Source organism: Exophiala oligosperma, assembly GCF_000835515.1.
Source record: "Exophiala oligosperma strain CBS 72588 unplaced genomic scaffold supercont1.1, whole genome shotgun sequence".
In the NCBI taxonomy this organism is placed as follows: Eukaryota; Fungi; Ascomycota; class Eurotiomycetes; order Chaetothyriales; family Herpotrichiellaceae; genus Exophiala; species Exophiala oligosperma.
This window is the reverse complement of record NW_015622818.1, coordinates 3,116,503-3,136,840: the sequence shown is the minus strand read 5'-3', so window position 1 is coordinate 3,136,840 and position 20,338 is coordinate 3,116,503. Positions and strand designations below refer to the sequence as shown.

Genomic DNA, 20,338 nt, shown 5'->3' with positions numbered 1-20,338 from the left:
GGAGGTACCCTCTGAGAGGAACTCGAGATCGATTCAACAAGAACACCCGAGTGTGTACGGACTCTAGATACGACCTGTATCGTGACCAATAGCTTCGACAAGTGACCAACCGCAGCCGCTTTCCTCAATTCTGAACGCCTGAACACAAGCAGAGGTCGTTGATCAAAGCTTCGCCCGTGCCTTTTCATCCTTGATCACGACACCCTTCTTACCGGCCTTGCCCATATCCCTCAGCACCCTCCGCAGGATCTTCCCACTGGGCGACTTGGGGATCTCATCGACCACTTCGACCTCGGTGATCCACTTGTGCCGCACCTTTTTCTCCCGGACGTACTTGATCAGACCTCTGCCGATGGTCTTGGCATCACCGCGCTGTGACGACGACGCCTTCAACACGACGTACGCCTTGGGCCTCTCGCCGGAATAGTCGTCGGAAATTCCCAGAACGGCCACGTCCTCGACGTCGGGGTGTCCCAGGAGCAAATCTTCCAACTCGGCGGGGGCCACTCCGATACCTTTAACCTTGATCATCTCCTTCAGCCTGTCCGTGATGGTGATCAGTCCTTCCTCGTCGATGCTCCCAATGTCCCCCGTGTGTAGGAACCCGTCCTTGTCGAAAGTGTCCTCCGTGGCTCGCTTGTTGTTCAAATATCCCATGACGACCTGCGGTCCTCTGGCCCATATCTCCCCGGGCTCGTTCAACCCGCACTCTTTGCCCGTTTCCGGATCGACGATCTTGACCTCTGTGCTCGCCACGATCGTCCCCACGCGGAACGCGTACTTGTAGTCGTACTTGTCCGGTGGGTGCGCCGTGATGCAGCTACAACTCTCCGTCATTCCGTACCCTTGCTTGAACCCGGTCCCGGGGAATTTCTGCTTCAACAGATCCAGAATCTCGGCCGAAAGGGGCGCGGCGCCCGAAGAGAATCGCTTGAGGCTGCTGAGATCGTACTTGGAGAGGGTCTGCTCGTCGCGGACCATCCTGATCAAGATCGGAGGTACGAGCAACATCTCTTCCAGCTTGTACTCCTGCACCGTCGCGAGCATGCTGTCCATGGTGAAACTGGGCAACATGTACACGTTCGCGTTCAACAGCACGGGCAGACTCAACTGGTGGACAAGCCCCGTGATGTGGAACAAGGGCAGCACGGCCAGGATCTTCCGCAGCGTCGATGGCGTGATCTGTCGGATCTGCAGGCACTGCGCTATCACGTTGCTGTGGGCGATCATGACGGCCTTGGGCAGACCGGTCGTGCCGCTGGAGAAGCTGAGATAACCGCACACGTCCTTGTTCTTCTTCCCGGGAGGCAGTCTGAACTGTTCGACCTGACCCGAGATTCCGTAAGACTTTCCGATCTCGAGCAACTCCGACATGTTGGTGAATCCGGCCATTGTGCCCTCGAGCAAGAACACATGCTCCTGCGGGATCCCGGCGTTGTTCGCGGCCGCAGAGGCCACAGACATGCTCCCCGGCACGGTGAAGAGGAACTTTGCCTCGGCCGTCTTCAGAGCGTAGCTCATTTCCTCGACGTTGTACGCCGGACTGGCGCCCGACACGACACCCCCCGATCGCAGTGTGCCGAACATGGCGCATGGATACCAGACCGTGTTGGGTGAGAAGAGAGCCACGGTCTGTCCTTGTTTCAGGCCATACTTCTTCACCAACGCAGTGGACAAGTGTGTCGAGTGCGTCTTGAGGTCAGCGTAACTCAGGTGCTAGAAACAGGCATGTTAGTAAACTCCAATCTTATTTTCGAGTTCTTGTCCCGAGACGCTAAAGAAATCGAAGAGGATATATAGACGAGACAAAAGACGTACCTCCTTCGTGATGGCGTTTGTGAAACCCTTGATCTCGCCCGGTTGGACGTTTCGGAGAGGACTATATTCTGAATCGAAGAGCCACGTCCATACCGGCAGATGCCATGGCACTATTTGTGTATCGGATTAGCTCTGCTCTTTTTTCTTTTTCTTTGTTTCCTTTTTCTGAGAACGATTCTAGAGAAGCGTTGTTGTGTGGAAGACTCTTCTCGAGGGACAGTGACTTACTCTCAATCGGTGGCTGTAAAGACTTGAAGATCGTCATGGTCGCAATCAGTTTCGCTCAGTCAAAGTCTCCGTGGCTGATGAAGGTATGACAAGATAGCCAGGAGCTAGCTGTCGGGTTGAGCAACAAAGCGATCAAGTAAGCACCCCCAGGTAAGCTTTGCAGAGTAGTCGAGCTGTGCAATCGTACTCTCGGGTGCAGGGAACTATTGCGATATGTATCCGTGATGACCAAAGTCAGAAACTTTTTGACAAAGCTAGCAAGGCCTCGATCGTGATGGAATGAACGGTTATAGGGATGCTAACGGTACGAGTAGATGCAAATGCCCAATATCCTCGGGCCTTAGCAACTGACAAACACTTGATGACCAGAACGTCGGTAGTGAAGCATCCTCGGTTCAAGTCTGAATGCGGAGATTGTGGAGCACAAGGAACTCAACAAGGCTCTACCTCAGCCTCGTCTTCTCACCAAGAGACGTTGACAACCTCGCTTCCTCCGTACATCCAGGTACCTAGGTAGGCAAGAACAAATGGCCGCAAAACGTACTACGCAATAACACCACATCGCAAAGGGACATCAAAGTGTGAAAATTGCTAGCTCAGCTTCGACATCGCGGAGCAAAATCGTTGCATTCGTCTGTTCTGAGAATGTGCGACCACCTGGTCACACGATAGTATCCAGTATCTTAGCCCAATCCGTTCGGAAACCCAACCGCCCAATCCCTAGAACTTGATAGAATTGCATACGTATATTCAAGAAAAAAGGCGCCCTTCAAAGCCACAAGGTTGCCCATAAACGCCATTAATGGTGCATAGATATACAAAGGTTGTGTTCATGACATGTCTTCTCCTTTCAAAAAGGCAGCTCCGTGTACGCCGTCCCTGAGGGTGTCACGGATCTCAACCTTGAGAGATGTTTCCCGTAGCAAAGAAAAACATACTAACCGGGACTCCGGAAATTTTCGACTCCCAGTGTCGGTATCTCGACAAGACCGTCCCTCGGGACTCCATCTTGTCTGCGTCGAATGTAGAAATTTCGGCACTCGCTCACCACTTGTGACCACTCCGCTAATGCTCGTCCACTGTAACGTGCATTGCCTATCTCCGAGTACGCTGGCTGCCGAGGCTCGACAGTCTTCGTTTTGGGTCTGAACTTCTGGTTGTTGTTACTACTACTTTCGGAACTCGCATTGCTTTCACTGCTCTCTCGAACTCTAAGAATATTTTGTGCAGTTTGTGGCAATAGAGGAGACGTCAAAGTCCAATTTTGGCCTTGCAGTTGAGGTGGTGGACGGTGATGCTGTAGTTCGAAGCGGAATGAGCAAGGTTGGTGTGGAGGTGTGATCGGGCGAGAAACTGGCTTGGGGCCAGCAATTTCGCTGCTAGGTCCTGTGATCGTGCCATTGGAGTTCGAACTTCCCTCATCCGGGCTCCCTGGAGGAGTGACTTCACCAGGGCGGTCATTTCCAGGCTGCGAGAACATACTGAGCCCCTTGAACAAGCTCCATCGCTTTTTGTTGATCTGAGGAGGAACGTCTGCAGTCGGAATAGTGTTCAGAGCCGACGAATGATTTTGATATGGTGAATTCTGATTGAGCAATCCAAGATTGGGTTGTTTCCTCTCGAATGTCGTCCTATGTGGCACTAACAGAGGCTGATTATCGAGGCGAACGATCAAGAGAAGACGTGCAGGTGCGGGAGTACAAGGTTCAGAGGATGGTGGGGTGAGACCTCGTGTGTCTGCCTCCATGAGCAGATATTGATAGTGAGCCCAGCATTTATTTAGTCGAGTGTTGAACGTTTGAAGAATGACGCTGGATATTTTGTCAGTAAAATTAGCCCTTGCACAGCAATCGCACACTTACATGTCCAAAGTCGTGACCGGTCCGTCCACACGAGCGACTCTCCAACAGAGTAGGCGGTAGAAGTAGTGTCGAACCATTGGTGACCAGTTGCAGAAATTTTCTTCAAAGACTTCCTGATCCAGCAACCATTCCAAAACGAGCTCCCTCTTTCTCTCCTCATTAGAAATTAAAATAGTCCACTTATTGTACAAAAATGCAATCAGTCGAACTTTTGTGAGCATAGACTGGCTTCGCATCATTTGCTTAAAGACTTTGAGCCAAAACGGCCAGTCCAGGATCGGGGTATCGCCATAAGTCTGATGATATCGAAAGGTAATTGGGAGGACTTCCTCCATGAAATCGCAAATTACGAAGCATGGATCGGTGCTGTACATGGATACTTTTCGAGTGGCAGCCTTGAGGACTGCTTCAAACGAGCCGGTAAATAAGCCTCGGAACATAGTAGCCTCAGAGTCCACATCTCCTAACACGTCCCTCAATAAGATGATTAGACGGTTTTCGGCGATCGAACGATCGGCATTAGCAATGACAGGCAGAGGAGCTAGAGAATCTGGGTGATCTCTGTCGAATCTGGAGCCTTCCGTGCCGTCATCATCATATCGCTGTTGATTAGCTTGCCGATACAGAGTAGCCTCCAGAACGACCAGCATCTGTGCACAGACCGGAATAAGACCTGGTATACCAGCACGTTCCTTCGAAGATAGCTCCTCAGACAGGAATTCAGGGACAAGTAGATGGAAATATTTCGTGAACGAAAAGAACAGATCAGTATCGCGTCCACACCAACGATTTACCCATGTTGGATGCCACCAGTCCAACTGTTCCAATCCTTGTGGGCGTTGACGCTGAGGCTGCAGGTGGCGTGCAAGGGTGCTTTGCGAGATAGCGGACAAAGATCGAATCGGCGGTGGAAATCTTCCTGCGAAAGCGTTCGATATGAGGGCCAGTTTATCTCCAAAATGGATATCAAACTCGGTGAATATCCTGCCCAGTGTACCAGCGCCCACATTCCACTGTCGAGCGAGCATGTCTGCGACACCCGGACAATAAAAAAAAGCATAAGCACAGGTTTTGCCGGCGAAAGTAACTAGGCTTGAGGGAGCAGCGCGCCAGGACAACTTTTCGATGACAAATTTCAGCTGAGACAGCAGATTCTGAATGAACATGTTCCGCACATTCTGCTTGATAGTATCGCTCAGGAAATCCGAATCTTCTGACTCGAGGGAGTTTGTCGACTTGGATTTGGGGATGGACGCAGGTTGGGAGATCTCGCCCAGTGCCGCATTGAAGCCTGGAACCGTCCATTCTAGCCTTGACATGATCATGCTTACGGACTCGAGAAAAGCAGGTCTATCGGACAATGAGATCATTTGGTTGTTGGTCCCGTGTAGCATTTCCAGTAGTGCAGTCCACCACTTGTTCAGGATGACAGTCCGTCTATCAAGGTCTTCCGCTCGAAGAGATGTGATAGAGGGGTGGCGAGCATATTTGTGGAGAAAGGGCAGCAAGACGGTACGAAGAACCTTTGACTTCTGTACGCTGGGCTTTGCATGAAATGTGATGAACTCGCTGTCGACATTTCTGAAAGCTGTAGCTAACGGATCCTTTTTCCGGGCCAGCTCTTGCTGGAAAGACGCCAAACGATCGGAGGAAAGAGTTCTCGGCAACGGCGGAAGTTTCCCGAGTGAGACTTTAGATCTGCTTCTTTCATCTGACGCAAGCGAAGTGGAAGACGAATTTCGTGATAAGCGCTTCAGACTGACTTCACTCTTGTTTTTGATGGGCAACACGCTCAGCGGAGGTCGTAGAAGCTGAGGAGGCGTGGATTTTGCAGCATCTGACTCGCGTGATCGCGAAGGCGACCTGCTAGAAGCTGGCTTTGAAGTGGCAGCATCTTTGATTTTGGTCGGTGACCAGCTGCGCTTCCTCGGGGCGGAACCATCCTTCGGGGCAGGGGATGAAGGTCTCGATCCAGCCCAGGATTTTCGGGCCAGGGTGCGGATGGTACCAGTAACAGATCGGCTGAGGCTGCGGCTTTGTTCCACCTTGACAGGGTCTATCTCGGTTTCTCGACCTCCTCGTACATCGTCATCTTCTTGTTCTGGTTCCGACGAGAAGGAAAAAATGCCACTTGTTATCCGTTTCTTTGCTTTCCTCGATGCCCGGCGAAAGAGGACTTTATTCGTAGATTGGGTAGAGTCATTCATTTTGGATCTCACTTCAGGAGGTAGGGAGAGAACATTGTCGGAGAAGGTCCTTTTGATCGTGGTGATTGCAGGCTCTTTTTCAAGAGTTGAAAGATAAGTGTAGCTTGCAGAGCGCGTGATCTCTGCGGAAGGTGGCCTTGGTATCGAATCGGAGCAGGGCAGATGGACAGAAGAATGAAGAGGACTGGCAGCGTGGACAGGTACTGTGGGCATGACTTGCCCTTCGACTCCAGCAGACATGACCAGGGATCTGGCGCCCAGCGCCGAGAACTGCAACAGTCACTACAATGTGCGAGTCCAGCTCTTTTCTCTAGGTTCCGCCATGGAACAAGAGGCTGTTGTGCGACGACATGCGTGAAGGAAGCAACAAAGGGAGACCGGATAGGCGTGACGGGGTGGGAGGTTGTGACTGGTGGTGGGTGAGTTCGTATACAACGATAATGCAAGTAGATTAGCAAACACAGTCGGCCCAAAAACAGAGGATCGACAACGAAAGACAAAAAGACGGTGAAGAGGAGCGAACGACAAGAAGATAGAGTAGAACAGATTAAGGTAAGATAAAGCAAGGTTGGTAATGTAGTCAAGCAGGCACATTAAAGATGCATATGGTGGAAATGAAGCTGAAACGGGCAGATGGCAGCCCATCATGCCAGGCCAAGGAGACGTCGGCGTTATCAAGCGCCGATGCTTTAGGCAAAGTCTGTCGCTTCAGGCATATCAAGAACAAGGCCACAGGATCCGCCCATGGGGCCCTTCAGCCTGCAATTCGCCATGTTTTCCCTGCCTAGGAGGATCATGAGTACCTGGGATTAATTATATCTCGTTGGACCTCGTATTTCAGCAGTCTCCGGCCAGGGTCTTTTCCCAAGCGTGCACACACCCGCCGGCGCCGCTGTCAATATGGCATTTTACTGTTGGCTGAGTATGACAACACAAAGCCCACATGTCAGTCAGTAATCTGCATTAGCCCGGAATCCCTGTGCTCGTAATATGGAGTATTCGTTGTGCTCCGTATTACGAGAACTGGTGTTCTCAGCCCTTGTGCGAGTACGAGGCCCATCGACTACCAAGACACCATAGAATAAACACCCAAGACTAAAAATTCCAGAGGGCAGAACTTATGGCTACGCGTGCTATCAAGAGTCAAATCTCCGCAGTATTCGCTACAAAAGCATAAAGTCCCAGACAGGGCATTCGTAGGCGAGGCACCCGGAAGAAATGTCGAGTCTAGTTGTAAATATCTGGAGAAGGCGTTCGAGACATTCCGGGGTACAGACAGCCGACATGGACGAGTCTTCTGAACTGATGTCCATCAAAACTCTAGTCTGAAATCAAGTAAAACTATTCGCCTGATATTTCTGGCCTCAGTATTGTTCATGCGGTGGCTTCTGTAATGTCGACATGGCCTCTGAATTGCATTTGATCGTAGACTGCATCAGAACATTGCGCCTCATCCGCATCTGATGAGACCGGCATCGGATTTATTGATGGGAAGGACAACAGAGGAACATCCCGCGGGAATAAGGAATCTTCTTGGGCCGGAATGCTCACGGCCATCTCAATTGATGCGTAATCAAGATCTTTTTTGATTCATACCATAATTGATTGTACACGCGATTTATTTATCAGGTGTTTGCCTGTGATCAATGATGGGCAGCATCTTCCTCGTCGATCTTTTCAATATCCTCGAAGAAATCCTCCTCACCTCCCTCTTCCGCCTCACCAGCTGGAGCTTGACCTTCGATTTCGACTGCTTGGGTCTCATAATCTTGCATCTCGCTTGCAAGGTTCGTCTCTTCCGGAGACTTTGGGGTTTTTGGAGGTGTAAATTTCTGGACGTGGCCCTCGGCGTCGGAGGCTTTCTGTGGTAGTGGCTTGTATGCTTTTAGCTCTTTGAGATACATGTCCTGGATCAGATCGGCTAGACATAGTGAGTGGGTGTCTTTTTGAAGTCGACCATTCAGGACTCACGCATTCTCGCAGCCGATGAAATTGTGAAGCTCCGGCGAGAGACTGGCATCGTTCTCAAGCTCAACCGAGCGACCAGGCGAGTCTGTAGTGCTTGTGAGTAACTTGATATCGTGTCTTTGAACCGAACTTACGCTGGCCCTTAGTGATTGCGCCATGATGTAAAGCTGTTCCAAGGTACAATTGGGACTCAAATCGAACTTGGGAGGTGTTTTCCAGGAAGCTTCAAGCGCAGATGCAAGCAGGAGAAGCTATTCCTCTTGCAGCCTCGTCCCCTCACGTGATTGTGGCCGCCTTGGCTCTTCTGACTTGATTTCAAAACACCTGCGCTCACTGAACTTCCATGTCCTTCTCTCCTTTCATCCCTCTATGTACTTTAGTCCTGGCAGACTCAGATATCGCTCCTGCACATTTCCCTCTTTCGCGCAGGAATTAATATCAACTGATCACTTGCGCACCGTGGACGACGATCTCGACAACGACTCTTCGTGTTCCAAAAGCCGCCTCCCTTGTCTCACGAGACCTTCACTGGTTGAATTGGTCCGAGTCAGATCATCTTATCCCGTCGCGCTCCTTCCGATCACTGCGATATCCTTGCCTGAGCATATTTTCGAGGTACATTGAAATTGTTGACGCTGTCGGTTGTCTTTTGCTTGGGTTGTCTCATTAATTTGTTGATGGCCTGACTGACATTTGGATTATTACAGTGTACGACGACATTAAGTCTACGTCGGCACTCTCATCTCGCTCGTTCGATCCCAATAGAATAGAAATAAAGGGCCACTCTGGTGCAAGCTGCATTTTCCGCTATCGGTTGACAGACACCACACTCTCACCCAGTTGTCTGTCACCACCGGCAAACTGTATTCTCCGCTCTTCGTCAAGTCATTTGCCAACAAGCACAACTTGACGACCACATATTGTGGGATCAAGAGACGACAGAATCAGCGCATACAGAGGAAGCTGAGTGGACGAATAACCAAGGGCAACCAGGCACCGCCCTCTGTACGAGTGAAAATGGCGGGCACTGAAAATCAGCCACCTGATGGCCCAGCGTGGCATGAAAACCTCAATATGCACCTCATATGTCCTGATTGCAAACAAGTTCCGCCTGAGCTGATTGAAGAGAATGCGGATACCATCTGTGCCAATTGTGGGATGGTTCTTGCCGAGCGTCTGGTCAGCTATGAATCTGAATGGCGAACGTTCAATTCAGACGAGGGCAAGGGTGAAGATCCTAACCGTGTTGGTGAAGCCGATAACGAGCTATACCTCACAAACAATGCGGGGACCATGATTGGCGGGGGTGGTCCTAACGTCTCCAAGGAGACTCGGAGACTCAAGAAAGCTCAGGCAATGCAACTCGAAAACAAAGCAGACAGAGCTCTGCAGGCTGCGTATGCTCAGATTGAGGCCTGGGGAGAGAAAGCCAAATTGACGGCTCCGGTAAAGGCTGCCGCCAAGTCTTACTACAAGCGAGTTTATGAAGCAAATGCTCTTCGAGGCAAGCAGTTGGACAGTATCCTCGCTGGCTGCGTATTCATCGCTTGTCGTCAACTCAAGGTACCCAGAACCTTCAACGAAATCTTTGGAATGACCTCGGTTCCCAAGAAAGAAATCGGCCGCGTTTACAAACAACTGCAGAATTTCCTGAGCAAGTTTTCTGAAGAGAAGAATGCGGAAGTCATGGCGACTGGCGGCATCCCCAACAGCACGGCCGAATTCCATGCCACCACGTCCACCAAGCCGGAAGACTTGTGTGGAAGATATTGCAACATGGTCGGTCTCAATTATAGGGTTCAGACAATCGCCGAAGGCCTGGCGAAGAAGATCCCTACCATTGAGGGTCTTGCCGGTCGTAGCCCGCTATCTAACGCAGCTGCATGCACGTTTTTTGCCAGCCATCTGATCGGATTCGGCAAGCCTAGCAAGCAGATTAGCGAGGTCGCAGGCGTCAGTGACGCAACCATTAAGCATGCTTACCGCTATCTCCTTCAGGAGAAAGAGCGTCTGGTCGACCCAGAGTGGCTTGGACAACAGCCCATGCCTAACGGCGGCTTTGGTAGATTGGAGAACCTCCCAGGCGCATGATCACATCACATTCGGCGATTCGAGGTCAATGGTGCCACACTCGAAAATTTCTCTTATGTTCTTATTCCCATCGCTACCCCCTCGGAAAGTGTTGCCATGAGGGAGATTGGTTTTCTGCAGAGTTGTCTATTGAAAAATTAGTGCTCATCTTGATTCAGTTGAGGTTTGGTGGCATTGCTGGTTGGGAATGCAATGATATCCTGGTTTGCGAAAAGCATAGCATGGCGTTCAGGGACAATGGCGTGCATGGCAAAATGAAGCCCACGAACATGTCTCAAAAAAAATGGCTTAGACTTTATTTGATGGATGGGAGGTTCTCGAGATATCCTTGCGTTCATGGTGAATAAGTTATGTATTTCTAATCATCACTAAGTATTCGACCATCTGTTGTGGCACAGTCCCCCTCCTTGACTCGGCAAATGTCGAGATGAGCTTTCCTATTGTCGTGTTGGGTTGCCGAGTCACGTAGACGCCAGGCCACACAATGGAATGGCCAGCCTCACAGTGACAACGTCCAGCTTGGGGGGGAAAGTAGTTTTCCTTTCGAGCTTCGTCCATTGGTACAATTGTTCAACAATGTTGCGATGGTCTGCACAGGGTTTTATGCTGATATCAGCGACGCAAAGACTTCGCCAGAATTCTCATTATTGTTTACACCGGATAAAAGGCAATTGGACCGTCTTTGACCACCGGCGTCGGTCCGTAGCTGTGACTTTCTCCTCTCCTCAATCTACACCACAAATGGGCGTGTCGAACATCCTCATGACGTCGATCAATGCATTGCATACTGCATGTGTCTGTCACTGGTGCTACTGGGTGTATTGACCTTCTCTTTCAGGCCGAGCTCCCCAGCTCTCCCCCGCAGAATTGTCTGCCTCTGGCCTAGATGTGCCTTCCAGGTTGGACAGAAGCGTCGCCATACTTCGTGACGTGCCGATTCCCGCGTACCACGAGACCATGAAATGGTAAAATATACCGGCGACTCTCCAGTCGCTCACTTGAGTGTCGAGCTCTCAATCATTCTTCGGGTGAAAAGAGTCTACGATGTTGACCATTCGACTGTTCTCATTGTTTGCATTGTCGATCTGTGCTTGTGTTGCCCGTCCTGAATACGAGCACAATGCAAAACCTTTCGCTAATGCCCTACAAGCTCGACAGGAAGGAGGAGGAAACTCCAGCTCCTCGCTTCAAGTCGACCTAGGCTACGGAATGTACGAAGGAGTTCAAAACAGCACTTCCGGGCTCAACATTTGGAAAGGGTAAGAATCGCAGCATATTGCCATTCGGCACGCTCGACTAACCAATGGTGAGGATTCGGTATGCCGCACCCCCGACCGGTTCTAACAGATGGCAAGCGCCCACTGCACCACAAGTGTCCAGATCTTCCGTCACCAGTGCAAGCTCCTTCGCCGCGATCTGTCCTCAGGGACCAGATGCGAGTACCAGCATCAGTGCAGTCAACCAGACCGGTGCCAGCGAAGACTGCCTGTTCTTGAACGTCTATTCACCGAGCAATGCAACTGGCCCGCTGCCCGTTCTTGTGTGGATTCATGGAGGCGGATACGGTGCTGGGAATGGGAGGCAAGACCTGTCGACTCTGATCAATGCCAATGGAAATATTTTCGTTGGCGTGGCGATTCAATACCGGGTGTGTTTTTCCCACTGGATGTTATGCGGCGCCAACTGATTTCCAGAAAGCTAGCAGCATTTGGCTTCCTGTCCTCGGACGAAGTCTTTCGTAACGGTGTGGTGAATGCTGGCATTCTTGACCAGGTAAGAAGATGGCCCTAAAAAAGAGAACCACTTCTCACCAGTCTCAGCATTTCGCCTTGCAATGGGTACAGTCATATATTAATCTCTTTGGAGGCAATGCTTCTCAAGTGACGATCTCTGGAGAGAGCGCCGGTGAGGAGACAGCATACTCCTGCAGCACTGAGCTATACTCACATTCAGCAGGAGGCGGATCAGTCATGCTTCAGGATATGGCATATGGTGGAAGCCAAGGCACAGCATTATTCGTAAACGTGAGTGCTCTCCAGAGCCGTTCGAAACGTGCTTGTTAATGACAAGACAAGACCATCGCCGCTTCTCCATACCTGCCAATGCAGTATGGCTACAGGGATTGGGTTCCATCGCAATCATACTATGCGTTTGCCACGGAAGCGGGCTGCCCTCCGAGCCTACCCTACGGTGCCCATCCTCAGACGATCTTTGAGTGCCTGCTCGACAAGGACACAGACACCTTGATCAACGCGAGTGCTGCGATATCCCAATCAGGCAATTATGGAACTTGGGCATTCTTGCCCGTGTAAGTCGTGTGGTGGTTTATGTCTAGTAGATCCGAGTTACTATACTGATATGTCACGTTTTGCAGGACGGATGGGGTGTTTGTTCAAGGTCTTCCCAGTCAGCAACTTTTGCGCAAAAGGGTGAACGGTATGAATGCGCTCATCGGCAACAACGCAGATGAGGGCCCAGGTTTCGTGCCACAAAACATTACGACCGAAGATGATCTTTTGGCGTGGCTAAAAATCACCTTCCCACTCTTTACAAACGACGATATTGCCAAAGTCTTGCTATATTACCCAAGCTCCAATGATTCGACCGACTCCTCGGCTCCGCTCTACGCCACCACCGGAAACTCGGGCCCGAGTGCGCTGAACCAGAGTGCGATAGGTACAGGACAACAACAGAGAGCGAACAACATCTACGGTGAAACGACGTTCGTCTGTCCCTCGTACTGGATGGCCGAGGCGTACACCGACCGTGGGCGGGCGTCGTACAAGTACCAGTTTTCCGTGCCACCAGCACTACACGGTTCAGATACAAGTGCATGTACGTCTCAACGCTGTGATGGTCCCTGAACAACCAAGCAAGCTCATAAGCAAACCTACAGATTTCGGTCCAGCCGCCCAAAACATTGGCCCAGATCTAGCACTTGCATTCCGACAAATCTGGGGCAATTTCGTCACGAAGAACGATCCAAGCATTTCGTCGAATGTTGCGAACGGTGCGTCCTCTGGGAATAGTGGTGCTTCCAATGATGCCAGTGATTGGCCACCGTTCTCGATCTATGCTCCATATCAGATCAATCTAAATGAGGTCAGATATCCTCCTCCCCTCTCTTGGTCCTAGAAGAGGCTTCTGTCGCGTCTCACGTCTGTGATCATTGGCTAACTTTTTTCTCTGCATCTACAGACGGGAGGGACACCATATTCATTCAACGTCACGACAATAAATCGCAACATTACGGTGGACGCTGAGCCTGGCTTGAAGAACAACATCAGCCTTGTCAACGCTTGGACCTGGGAAGCAGGCAGGGGTTACAGATGTGACTTTTGGCGCAGCATGGCGGCCATCGTGCCTGAATGATTGATTCGGAAATCGACCTGTGGACATCAGGTGCTTGTGAACGAGTATTTGAGCGCCTCTTCCTGCCTACGTTGGACAAAGGTGAAAAGTAATGGAACGACTCATAATATTTAATGTGGAGAAATGTCGATAAGGGGGCAAGGCACGGAGTGAGTACTCATACGCGAAATGCACTGACGCGGTATGTGGTATTTAATGGTAATCTCGTTTCGTTTCTAGAAACTCTCAACGATCTCGAATACTTCTTCTTTTGTCCTTTCGTCTTGTAATTTCTCTACTTCAATGCAGACCCAAATCGACAGTGGTCGTCATCGAAGGCGCCCCACTAAAGCCTGGGTCTAATGTTCCTACTCCATGGTCCCCACTCCGCCCCGGCACTTGTAACTCGTTGCGAGAGATTGTATAAAACAACCAACCTCGTGTTCGGGGGTCTTTGAGAGTACGTACACCCTTCCGTTCTTTGATGTCTCCTTTCGAGGAACAATGCCGAAGCCGACGCACCTCACGTGCCTCTGTGGCGACGTCAGCGAGCGAGCATCCATCCTCGAAGGACCCGAGGAGGAACTGCCGATGGAGAATCTCTTGTGTCACTGCGACACTTGCCGTCACTCTACGGGGGCACTGTGTACTTCCTACTTCCGGCTCAAGGGTCCACCGAGCGCAAAGTCTTTGGGTTGCGCGACCGGGTACCACACTCCAGGATACGTGAGATATTTTTGCAAGAACTGCGGATGTCACACCTTTGCCTTCACAAAAGCTGATGGTCAATGGTTGGCATGTTCCGGTACTCTCGAGACCGACAGGAAGGTTGACGACGTGCTTGATATCTCAAGGATCACCCACCACGAACACGTCGGCGACGCCGCTGATGGAGGAATCGCACCCTTTTTGAGCAAAATCGGAGGTCGAAAGATCCCTTGCCATGAAGGTGAACCGGCCGCAGATACAACGACAATGGACGAGGATCGGCTTGAATTGTTGCGGGGAAGACCATCATCGTCGCGGGAACGAGGAGACCACGTCGACGCTTCATGTCATTGCGGATCTGTGAGGTTTAGGATCGAACCTCCACCGTACGACAACGAAAGCCAAGGGTGGTACGTCCCTTCAGACCGCAGCAAGTACTATGCTCGTTTGTGTTGTTGTCGGTCATGTCGTTTGGGTCTTGGTTTCACCATGCAACCTTGGGCGTATATACCACCTTCACAGATCCGGACTGCCGAAGACGCCGGCCAGCAACCGATCTTGTTTGGGCCACAACATGAACAAAACACGCGGCAATTCGGAGAAGGGATGAGGTACTATCAAAGTTCCGAAATGGTGTTGCGCGGGTTTTGTACGAAATGCGGTGCCACCATGCTCTATCAACCATTTGAGAGACCTTACATTATCAACGTCAGCGTTGGAATTTTGAGGTCGAAAAAAGGCAACACAATGGCCAGGGAATGGTTGGATTGGGATAGGAAGGTGGTCAGCAAAAGACCAGAGGCCGTCGATGAGGATGTGATTCGTGCTTGGCTGGCAGAATGAATGAGTGACCGTGGTACTGAATGCTCCCTGGACCAGACAGAAAGCTTTTTTGGATGTTAGAGAAATTACAGCATGTAAGGAAATCGAACATTCCCCATGGATTCCTTTCCTTTCCTTTCCAAGTGCCCACCTAGGGGCCTAACTACGCCTTGATCATATGAGACTCGATTGTACCTCTATTCGCCACGTTCAATTTATTAACCAGGGCCAACGTCGAAGAATCAATGTTTTCGTCTAACCGTTGACCCGTCTTCGTATCCTTGACCGCATACGTCAACCGGAGTCGAAGCTGGTAGTAGTCACGATAAGTGAGGTCGGTGTTTAACTCGTCGGTCATGGCAGAGGTGGACGGATCTCCTGAAGGCTGTGGGTTCAAGACGGCATCTAATAGACAAGAACGTGAGTCCACGTCACTTCCAAGATCAATCAAACTCTCAAACATACCGTAATTGGGATTGACAAAGTACGCGATACTGTATCGACTCTTGTCCCTGGGTAGACCTTCCCAGGTGATCCGGTGCATGGTCGACTTGAGAGCCTTGCCGGTCCACAAGGACAGGGCGTCTCCGATGTTGACCACGATGCCATCATCGACCACTGGAACTCGAACCCAGTCTTTATCGTCAGGGTCACGTATCTCCAGACCGTTTTGGCTGGTGAAGACAAAAGTGATGCTGCCCCAGTCGGTGTGCTCCGCCAGACGTGGCACTTTGTGGCTTGGTCGCTCCTCCATCGCAGGGTACCGGATCAGTTTGAGGCTGTTTCCGGGTTCGCGGTGCTCGTGGTATCGCCGGAAGTAATCCTTGTCGAGGCCGAGTCGGACGGCAAAGCAAGACAGCAAGTCCACACTCAGGTTGTAACATTGCGCCTTGAACTCTTCGACCCGTTCTCTCTTTTGTTGGTCCCACCACGCCGGTAGATGCTCCGTCTTGAGGATGCCGCCTGGATTGGTCCCAAATATCATGCCTTCTGACGCTGCCCATCTGGAGATTGTCATCAAACGGCCATATGTCAGCCTTCGAGTCTCTTCCCAACTCTCAAACGTGTCGTCTGAGGTAAGAGAAAAACAAACATACGTGGTGACAGTGTTCCCATCGTACCCAATCGTCTGTTCATTCAACAACTTGGATGCTTTTTCTTCGACGGGCAAATCGAAAAATTGTCTCGACTGCAGAAAATCCACGATTAATCGTTGGGTTTTTGGTTAGCAATCAAAACACGCACGATCTCCCGCGGACGAACGAATTTGATCCATTCACAAAACTCTCAAGTTTAACCTCTTACCAGGTCGAACATGGAATCCGGGTTAACACCGGTCCCTCGAAGGATAAAGAACCCCCATTTAGTGCTGGCCGCGAACAAATCCTCAGAAAATGCCTGAAAGTCATGCTTGAATTTGGTAAAGTCCAATACTGGAAAATCTGCCGTGAGTGACGACGACATGGTGGATATGATGTTTGTTATTTGCTATTCCTCAAAGTGTCACTCGGTCTTACTCAAATACCGCCAGTCTCATGTTCACAGTCAGTACTTATCGATCCTGGGCAGGTGTGTGTCTCCGGGCGTAAACTTCGCGATCTCGAGCTCGGCGTCTGAGGTCTAGATGGCGGGATACTCCGTATCGATTTCGATTCTGAATCAATGATTACCTACAGTCTTCAGTTATCACAGCTCTTGGTTATCTCAAACTCCTTATCTCCATGCCGTCCCCAGATGGATTCTCCCGGGCGGGCGCCGCCGGCGATTGTATGAAAAAAGTGGATCAAATGATTCGTTGTACCAAGACGCCGTTAAGGGGAGCTTTTTCATACTCGTATATTCTGTATATACCGACACAGTTGTAATAATCGTCGGTCACTGCCGGGAAGAGAAATCAAAGTAATACCAAATGGCATATCTCGTCCTAGTCGACGGCTCTTCCACGTGGCTCCAGTCACGGGCATAGACACGGCGCAGAGGTCCAACAAATTGACAAAATGACTGAAACTCCCCAAACGCTTGTTCAGATTGATGGGATCAGCGAGCATCTCCTCCACTGTTGGATGCGTGGCGGTCGACGGGACAACCAATACGTCGACGGTTTCAGCGTCGCTCTCACCACGACGGAACTGTTTGGCGGCCAGACGTCGAAAAGAAGCGAGGTCGAAAATGTCCTGGTACGCTCTCACGGCATCAAACCCAGCACTCGATCCGAAAATCTCCCGAATTACAGGATGCAGCTGGTCGTAGCCGTAACGGTCGAGGTAGTCCTTGAACGCGACGATGCGTTGCGCCACAATCGAGCTGCCGTAGAGCATGGCATTGGCCGCAGCGAAGGGGGAGTAGTCAAATTTGGCCGCCACTTGAATGTCGAGATCGGCCAGTCGTGTAATAAATCTATCAAAGAGCCGCACGTACTCTGGGCTCAAGACCGAGTCGAGCAACTCACGTGGAGGTAGTCCGATCTGTAAATTTATAGGTGGACTTGTCTTTGAGGGTGAGGGTGGAGGCGACATTGTCAGCTCCCATTGTTTCAAAAGTGGTTGCTCCTGCTGTGCTAGCATGGCGAGTTGCTGTGGTTCTCGAGCATAGACGTCGTCTTCGTCGTAGGCTTGCATGGCATCCAGAGCCGCCACCGCAGAATCAACCGTCCGGGCAATGATGGTGATGCAGTCGGATGTCTTGCACGCAGGGACAAGGCCTACGGTCGAAATGGTGCCCAGCGTGGGTTTCAACCCGACCATACCGTTCAGCGCTGCGGGCACGCGTGTGCTGCCTGCCGTGTCGGTGGCGACGGTGAATGATACCAGGTTCGCAGCGACACTTACCACCGAGCCAGAAGAGCTCCCGCCAGAGATGTAGTCAGGGTCGCACACACATCGGGGTACACCGTATGGCGAACGCGTACCATTGAGCCCCGTTGCGAATTGGTCAAGGTTGGTCTTGCCGATGAGGATTCCTCCGGCGTCGAGGATTCTCTGGACAACAAATGCGGTCACGTCTGCCGTATATGCGAAGCTCGGACAAGCCAATGTCGTCGGCATTCCCGCGATGTCGATCGAGTCTTTGACGGAGAAGGGAATCCCAAACAATGCTGGTCGCTGATGGTGCGTTCCGCGGTCGGCCAATTGTTTTTGAAGCTCCTCCGCCCTTCTGATCGCCTCCTCTTGCGGCAGAAGCGTGATCCAGACTGCCTTGTCCGGGTATGCGGCGATTCGTTCGTAGACAGACCGCACTACCGCCACCGGGGTCGTTGCGTCGCGCTCATACAGCGCGCGTAACGTCTCGATGGAGAGATCGTCCGAAAGCTCATTTCCCACGTCCATCGAGACGTTCGTGACAGAGATTCCGGGGTTCACTTTGGTCGGTGTTATTGAGACTACCTCCGGAGGAGGAGGAAAGAGTGCTGCTGGTGGGCCCTTTGTTGAGCGAGGATTGAAGGCCAGTGAGCGCGGCGTCGGAAACACAAATCTGCAAACGATGAGGCAACAGGCTCTCAGTCGGACAATTGCTGCGAGAAAGAAATTGGTGAAGAATACTTTCACCGAATACAATCACTTGTAGAAGCAATCTCATCAGTGCTGACTTACCTCCACACACTTCTGCGTGGCCAATTCGAAGAGGCAGCAATGTGACCAAAACAGCGCCAGTTCGGTGTGGTATCTACCACTCTCATCCATTTGTGTACCCACGGAATTTATACTACGGGCCAAGCCTAAAGATGGGTCATTGAGATGACAATGGAGGTTAACGGGACACGAGATAGGAACGATGTTGGTAGGTTGTAGAGTCTAGATACGAAGAACTCCGTAATACTGTAGATGGTGGTGGAGGCGGCGCCGGCGGGCCGCCGCATCGAACTCCCTTATCAAACCCACTTTAGAGCCAACGGATATTGACGACGAGCAACCAGCTACACATACGATCATTCCACGCATCGATATGCGTACTATAGCAACCATTGATATCTTCTCCATGTATGGGTGGTACTTGTGTTCTTCGCCATAGATTCGTGGATAATCCAAAAGTAGATACCCTGTCAGACACATGTCTTCTTTCTTACCATAGCAGCAAACCGCTTCTGAGAAGTATGGTTGCAGTCGACATAGTCAAATTCCCGATCTCGTCACCAGCAGATACGACACCGTTAGAAAAATTGGCCGAGTCTGGCTATAACTCGTCACAGATTCTGGCTGTGGTGGGCAAGACCGAAGGTGAGCGAGACCATCTGGCCAATTGCTGCGCTCGTTCAGCACATCTGACGCCTATACGTGCCATTCTAGGAAATGGCTGTGTCAACGACTTCTCACGGACACTGGCTTCTGCGGTCTGGGAGCCCAAGATACCCGCGGACGCCGTGACCATCTTCTCGGGTGGTACTGAAGGCGTCTTATGCCCACATGTCACCTTCATCGTTCGAGCTGAAGATGCGTCCTCGTCTAGCTCCTCCACCACGGGCCTTCTCGCGTCTGTTGGACACACGCGACCGCTCCATCCGCATGAGATTGGCATGCCGGACCATGCCCGGACGGTCGCTGTAACCATCGAAAGCATGATGGCGAATGATCTATCTGTCCGCCCGGAAGATGTCATGCTCGTCCTGATCAAGTGTCCCCTTCTCACCTCGACCAAAGTCGAAGCAGTACGTGCCGCAGGGAAGGAGCCCGTCACCGCGGACACCTATGAATCCATGGCTAGGTCACGGTACGCCTGTGCTGTAGGGATCGCCGCGGCGTTGGGCGAAATACCCGATGCGCAAATTGATTCCGCCATGCAGTCAACCACAGCGTCAGCTTTCGAGCGTGTATGGAGTGCCAAAGCTAGCTGTAGTAGTGGTGCAGAGCTAGATGACAATCATATCTTGATCCTAGCCTCAGATCCGACGGTAGCTGGTGCGGGATCAATCAGACCCAAGCTCAGGGCGGTCTCGCGGCCAATGCAAGATGCGATCGACGCAGAGGCTATATTCGATCTCCTCTCGCAGGTGAAGCGGGATGGTGGTAAGGTGGTGCAGGTATTTGCAAAAGCTGAAGCCGATCCACATGGTATTGTCAGGGGCAATAGGCATACGATGAACACGGACAGCGACATCCATAGTACTCGACATGCGAGGGCTGCTGTTGGAGGCCTGTTGGCAGGTCTGGTAGGTGATACGCTACTCTACGTCTCGGGAGGTGCAGAGGGTCAAGGTCCCGCGGGCGGAGGCAGCTTATGTATGGTGTATGGGATGCCCTCAAATTGACGAGTCATGGAGAGAGCTTTGCAGACCATGGAATGTCAAAG

At 51.3% G+C, this 20,338-nt stretch overlaps 6 protein-coding genes across 6 annotated transcripts; 3 read left to right on the top strand and 3 right to left on the bottom strand.

The window, feature by feature from the left end:
* Nucleotides 1-45: 45 nt before the first annotated feature.
* PV06_01081 (uncharacterized protein) lies at nt 46-2,083 on the bottom strand (the record flags this gene model as incomplete). Its single annotated transcript, XM_016401666.1, has 3 exons — nt 46-1,716; nt 1,819-1,928; nt 2,047-2,083. 3 exons carry the CDS (start codon nt 2,081-2,083, stop codon nt 163-165), a joined length of 1,701 nt encoding a protein of 566 aa, XP_016268719.1. The 3' UTR covers nt 46-162.
* Nucleotides 2,084-2,614: 531 nt separating this feature from the next.
* PV06_01080 (uncharacterized protein) lies at nt 2,615-6,714 on the bottom strand. Its single transcript, XM_016401665.1, has 2 exons — nt 3,909-6,714; nt 2,615-3,857 (listed from the first exon to the last, which is right to left on the bottom strand). Exons 1-2 carry the CDS (start codon nt 6,353-6,355, stop codon nt 2,984-2,986), a joined length of 3,321 nt encoding a protein of 1,106 aa, XP_016268718.1. The 5' UTR covers nt 6,356-6,714; the 3' UTR covers nt 2,615-2,983.
* Nucleotides 6,715-7,040: 326 nt separating this feature from the next.
* PV06_01079 (uncharacterized protein) lies at nt 7,041-8,348 on the bottom strand. The gene is made up of 3 exons (XM_016401664.1): nt 8,218-8,348; nt 8,087-8,168; nt 7,041-8,036 (listed from the first exon to the last, which is right to left on the bottom strand). Exons 1-3 carry the CDS (start codon nt 8,239-8,241, stop codon nt 7,759-7,761), a joined length of 384 nt encoding a protein of 127 aa, XP_016268717.1. The 5' UTR covers nt 8,242-8,348; the 3' UTR covers nt 7,041-7,758.
* Nucleotides 8,349-9,100: 752 nt separating this feature from the next.
* On the top strand, nt 9,101-10,174 carry PV06_01078 (uncharacterized protein; the record flags this gene model as incomplete). The annotated part of the gene is made up of 1 exon (XM_016401663.1): nt 9,101-10,174. One exon carries the CDS (start codon nt 9,101-9,103, stop codon nt 10,172-10,174), a length of 1,074 nt encoding a protein of 357 aa, XP_016268716.1.
* Nucleotides 10,175-11,218: 1,044 nt separating this feature from the next.
* Nucleotides 11,219-13,546, top strand: PV06_01077 (uncharacterized protein; the record flags this gene model as incomplete). Its single annotated transcript, XM_016401662.1, has 9 exons — nt 11,219-11,433; nt 11,486-11,822; nt 11,873-11,947; nt 11,995-12,079; nt 12,131-12,198; nt 12,250-12,482; nt 12,549-13,009; nt 13,071-13,276; nt 13,373-13,546. The coding sequence occupies 9 exons, from the start codon at nt 11,219-11,221 to the stop codon at nt 13,544-13,546; spliced, it is 1,854 nt and encodes a 617-aa protein (XP_016268715.1).
* A 214-nt stretch (nt 13,547-13,760) lies between these two features.
* On the top strand, nt 13,761-15,201 carry PV06_01076 (uncharacterized protein). The gene has a single exon (XM_016401661.1). It carries the CDS (start codon nt 14,030-14,032, stop codon nt 15,074-15,076), a length of 1,047 nt encoding a protein of 348 aa, XP_016268714.1. The 5' UTR covers nt 13,761-14,029; the 3' UTR covers nt 15,077-15,201.
* Nucleotides 15,202-20,338: the final 5,137 nt, after the last annotated feature.

What these genes read in the sequence shown, in the direction of transcription:
- PV06_01079 (XM_016401664.1), bottom strand. Translation starts at nt 8,241, where the DNA reads ATGGCGCAATCACTAAGGGCCAGC. An exon ending in CGCAATCACTAAGGGCCAGC is followed by an intron (nt 8,169 to 8,217) that starts GTAAGTTCGGTT and finishes CAAGCACTACAG; the next exon opens with ACTCGCCTGGTCGCTCGGTT. An exon ending in TTCATCGGCTGCGAGAATGC is followed by an intron (nt 8,037 to 8,086) that starts GTGAGTCCTGAA and finishes CACTATGTCTAG; the next exon opens with CCGATCTGATCCAGGACATG.
- PV06_01076 (XM_016401661.1), top strand. Translation starts at nt 14,030, where the DNA reads ATGCCGAAGCCGACGCACCTCACGTGCCTCTGTGGCGACGTCAGCGAG.
- PV06_01080 (XM_016401665.1), bottom strand. Translation starts at nt 6,355, where the DNA reads ATGTCTGCTGGAGTCGAAGGGCAAGTCATGCCCACAGTACCTGTCCAC. An exon ending in CCGGTCACGACTTTGGACAT is followed by an intron (nt 3,858 to 3,908) that starts GTAAGTGTGCGA and finishes CAAAATATCCAG; the next exon opens with CGTCATTCTTCAAACGTTCA.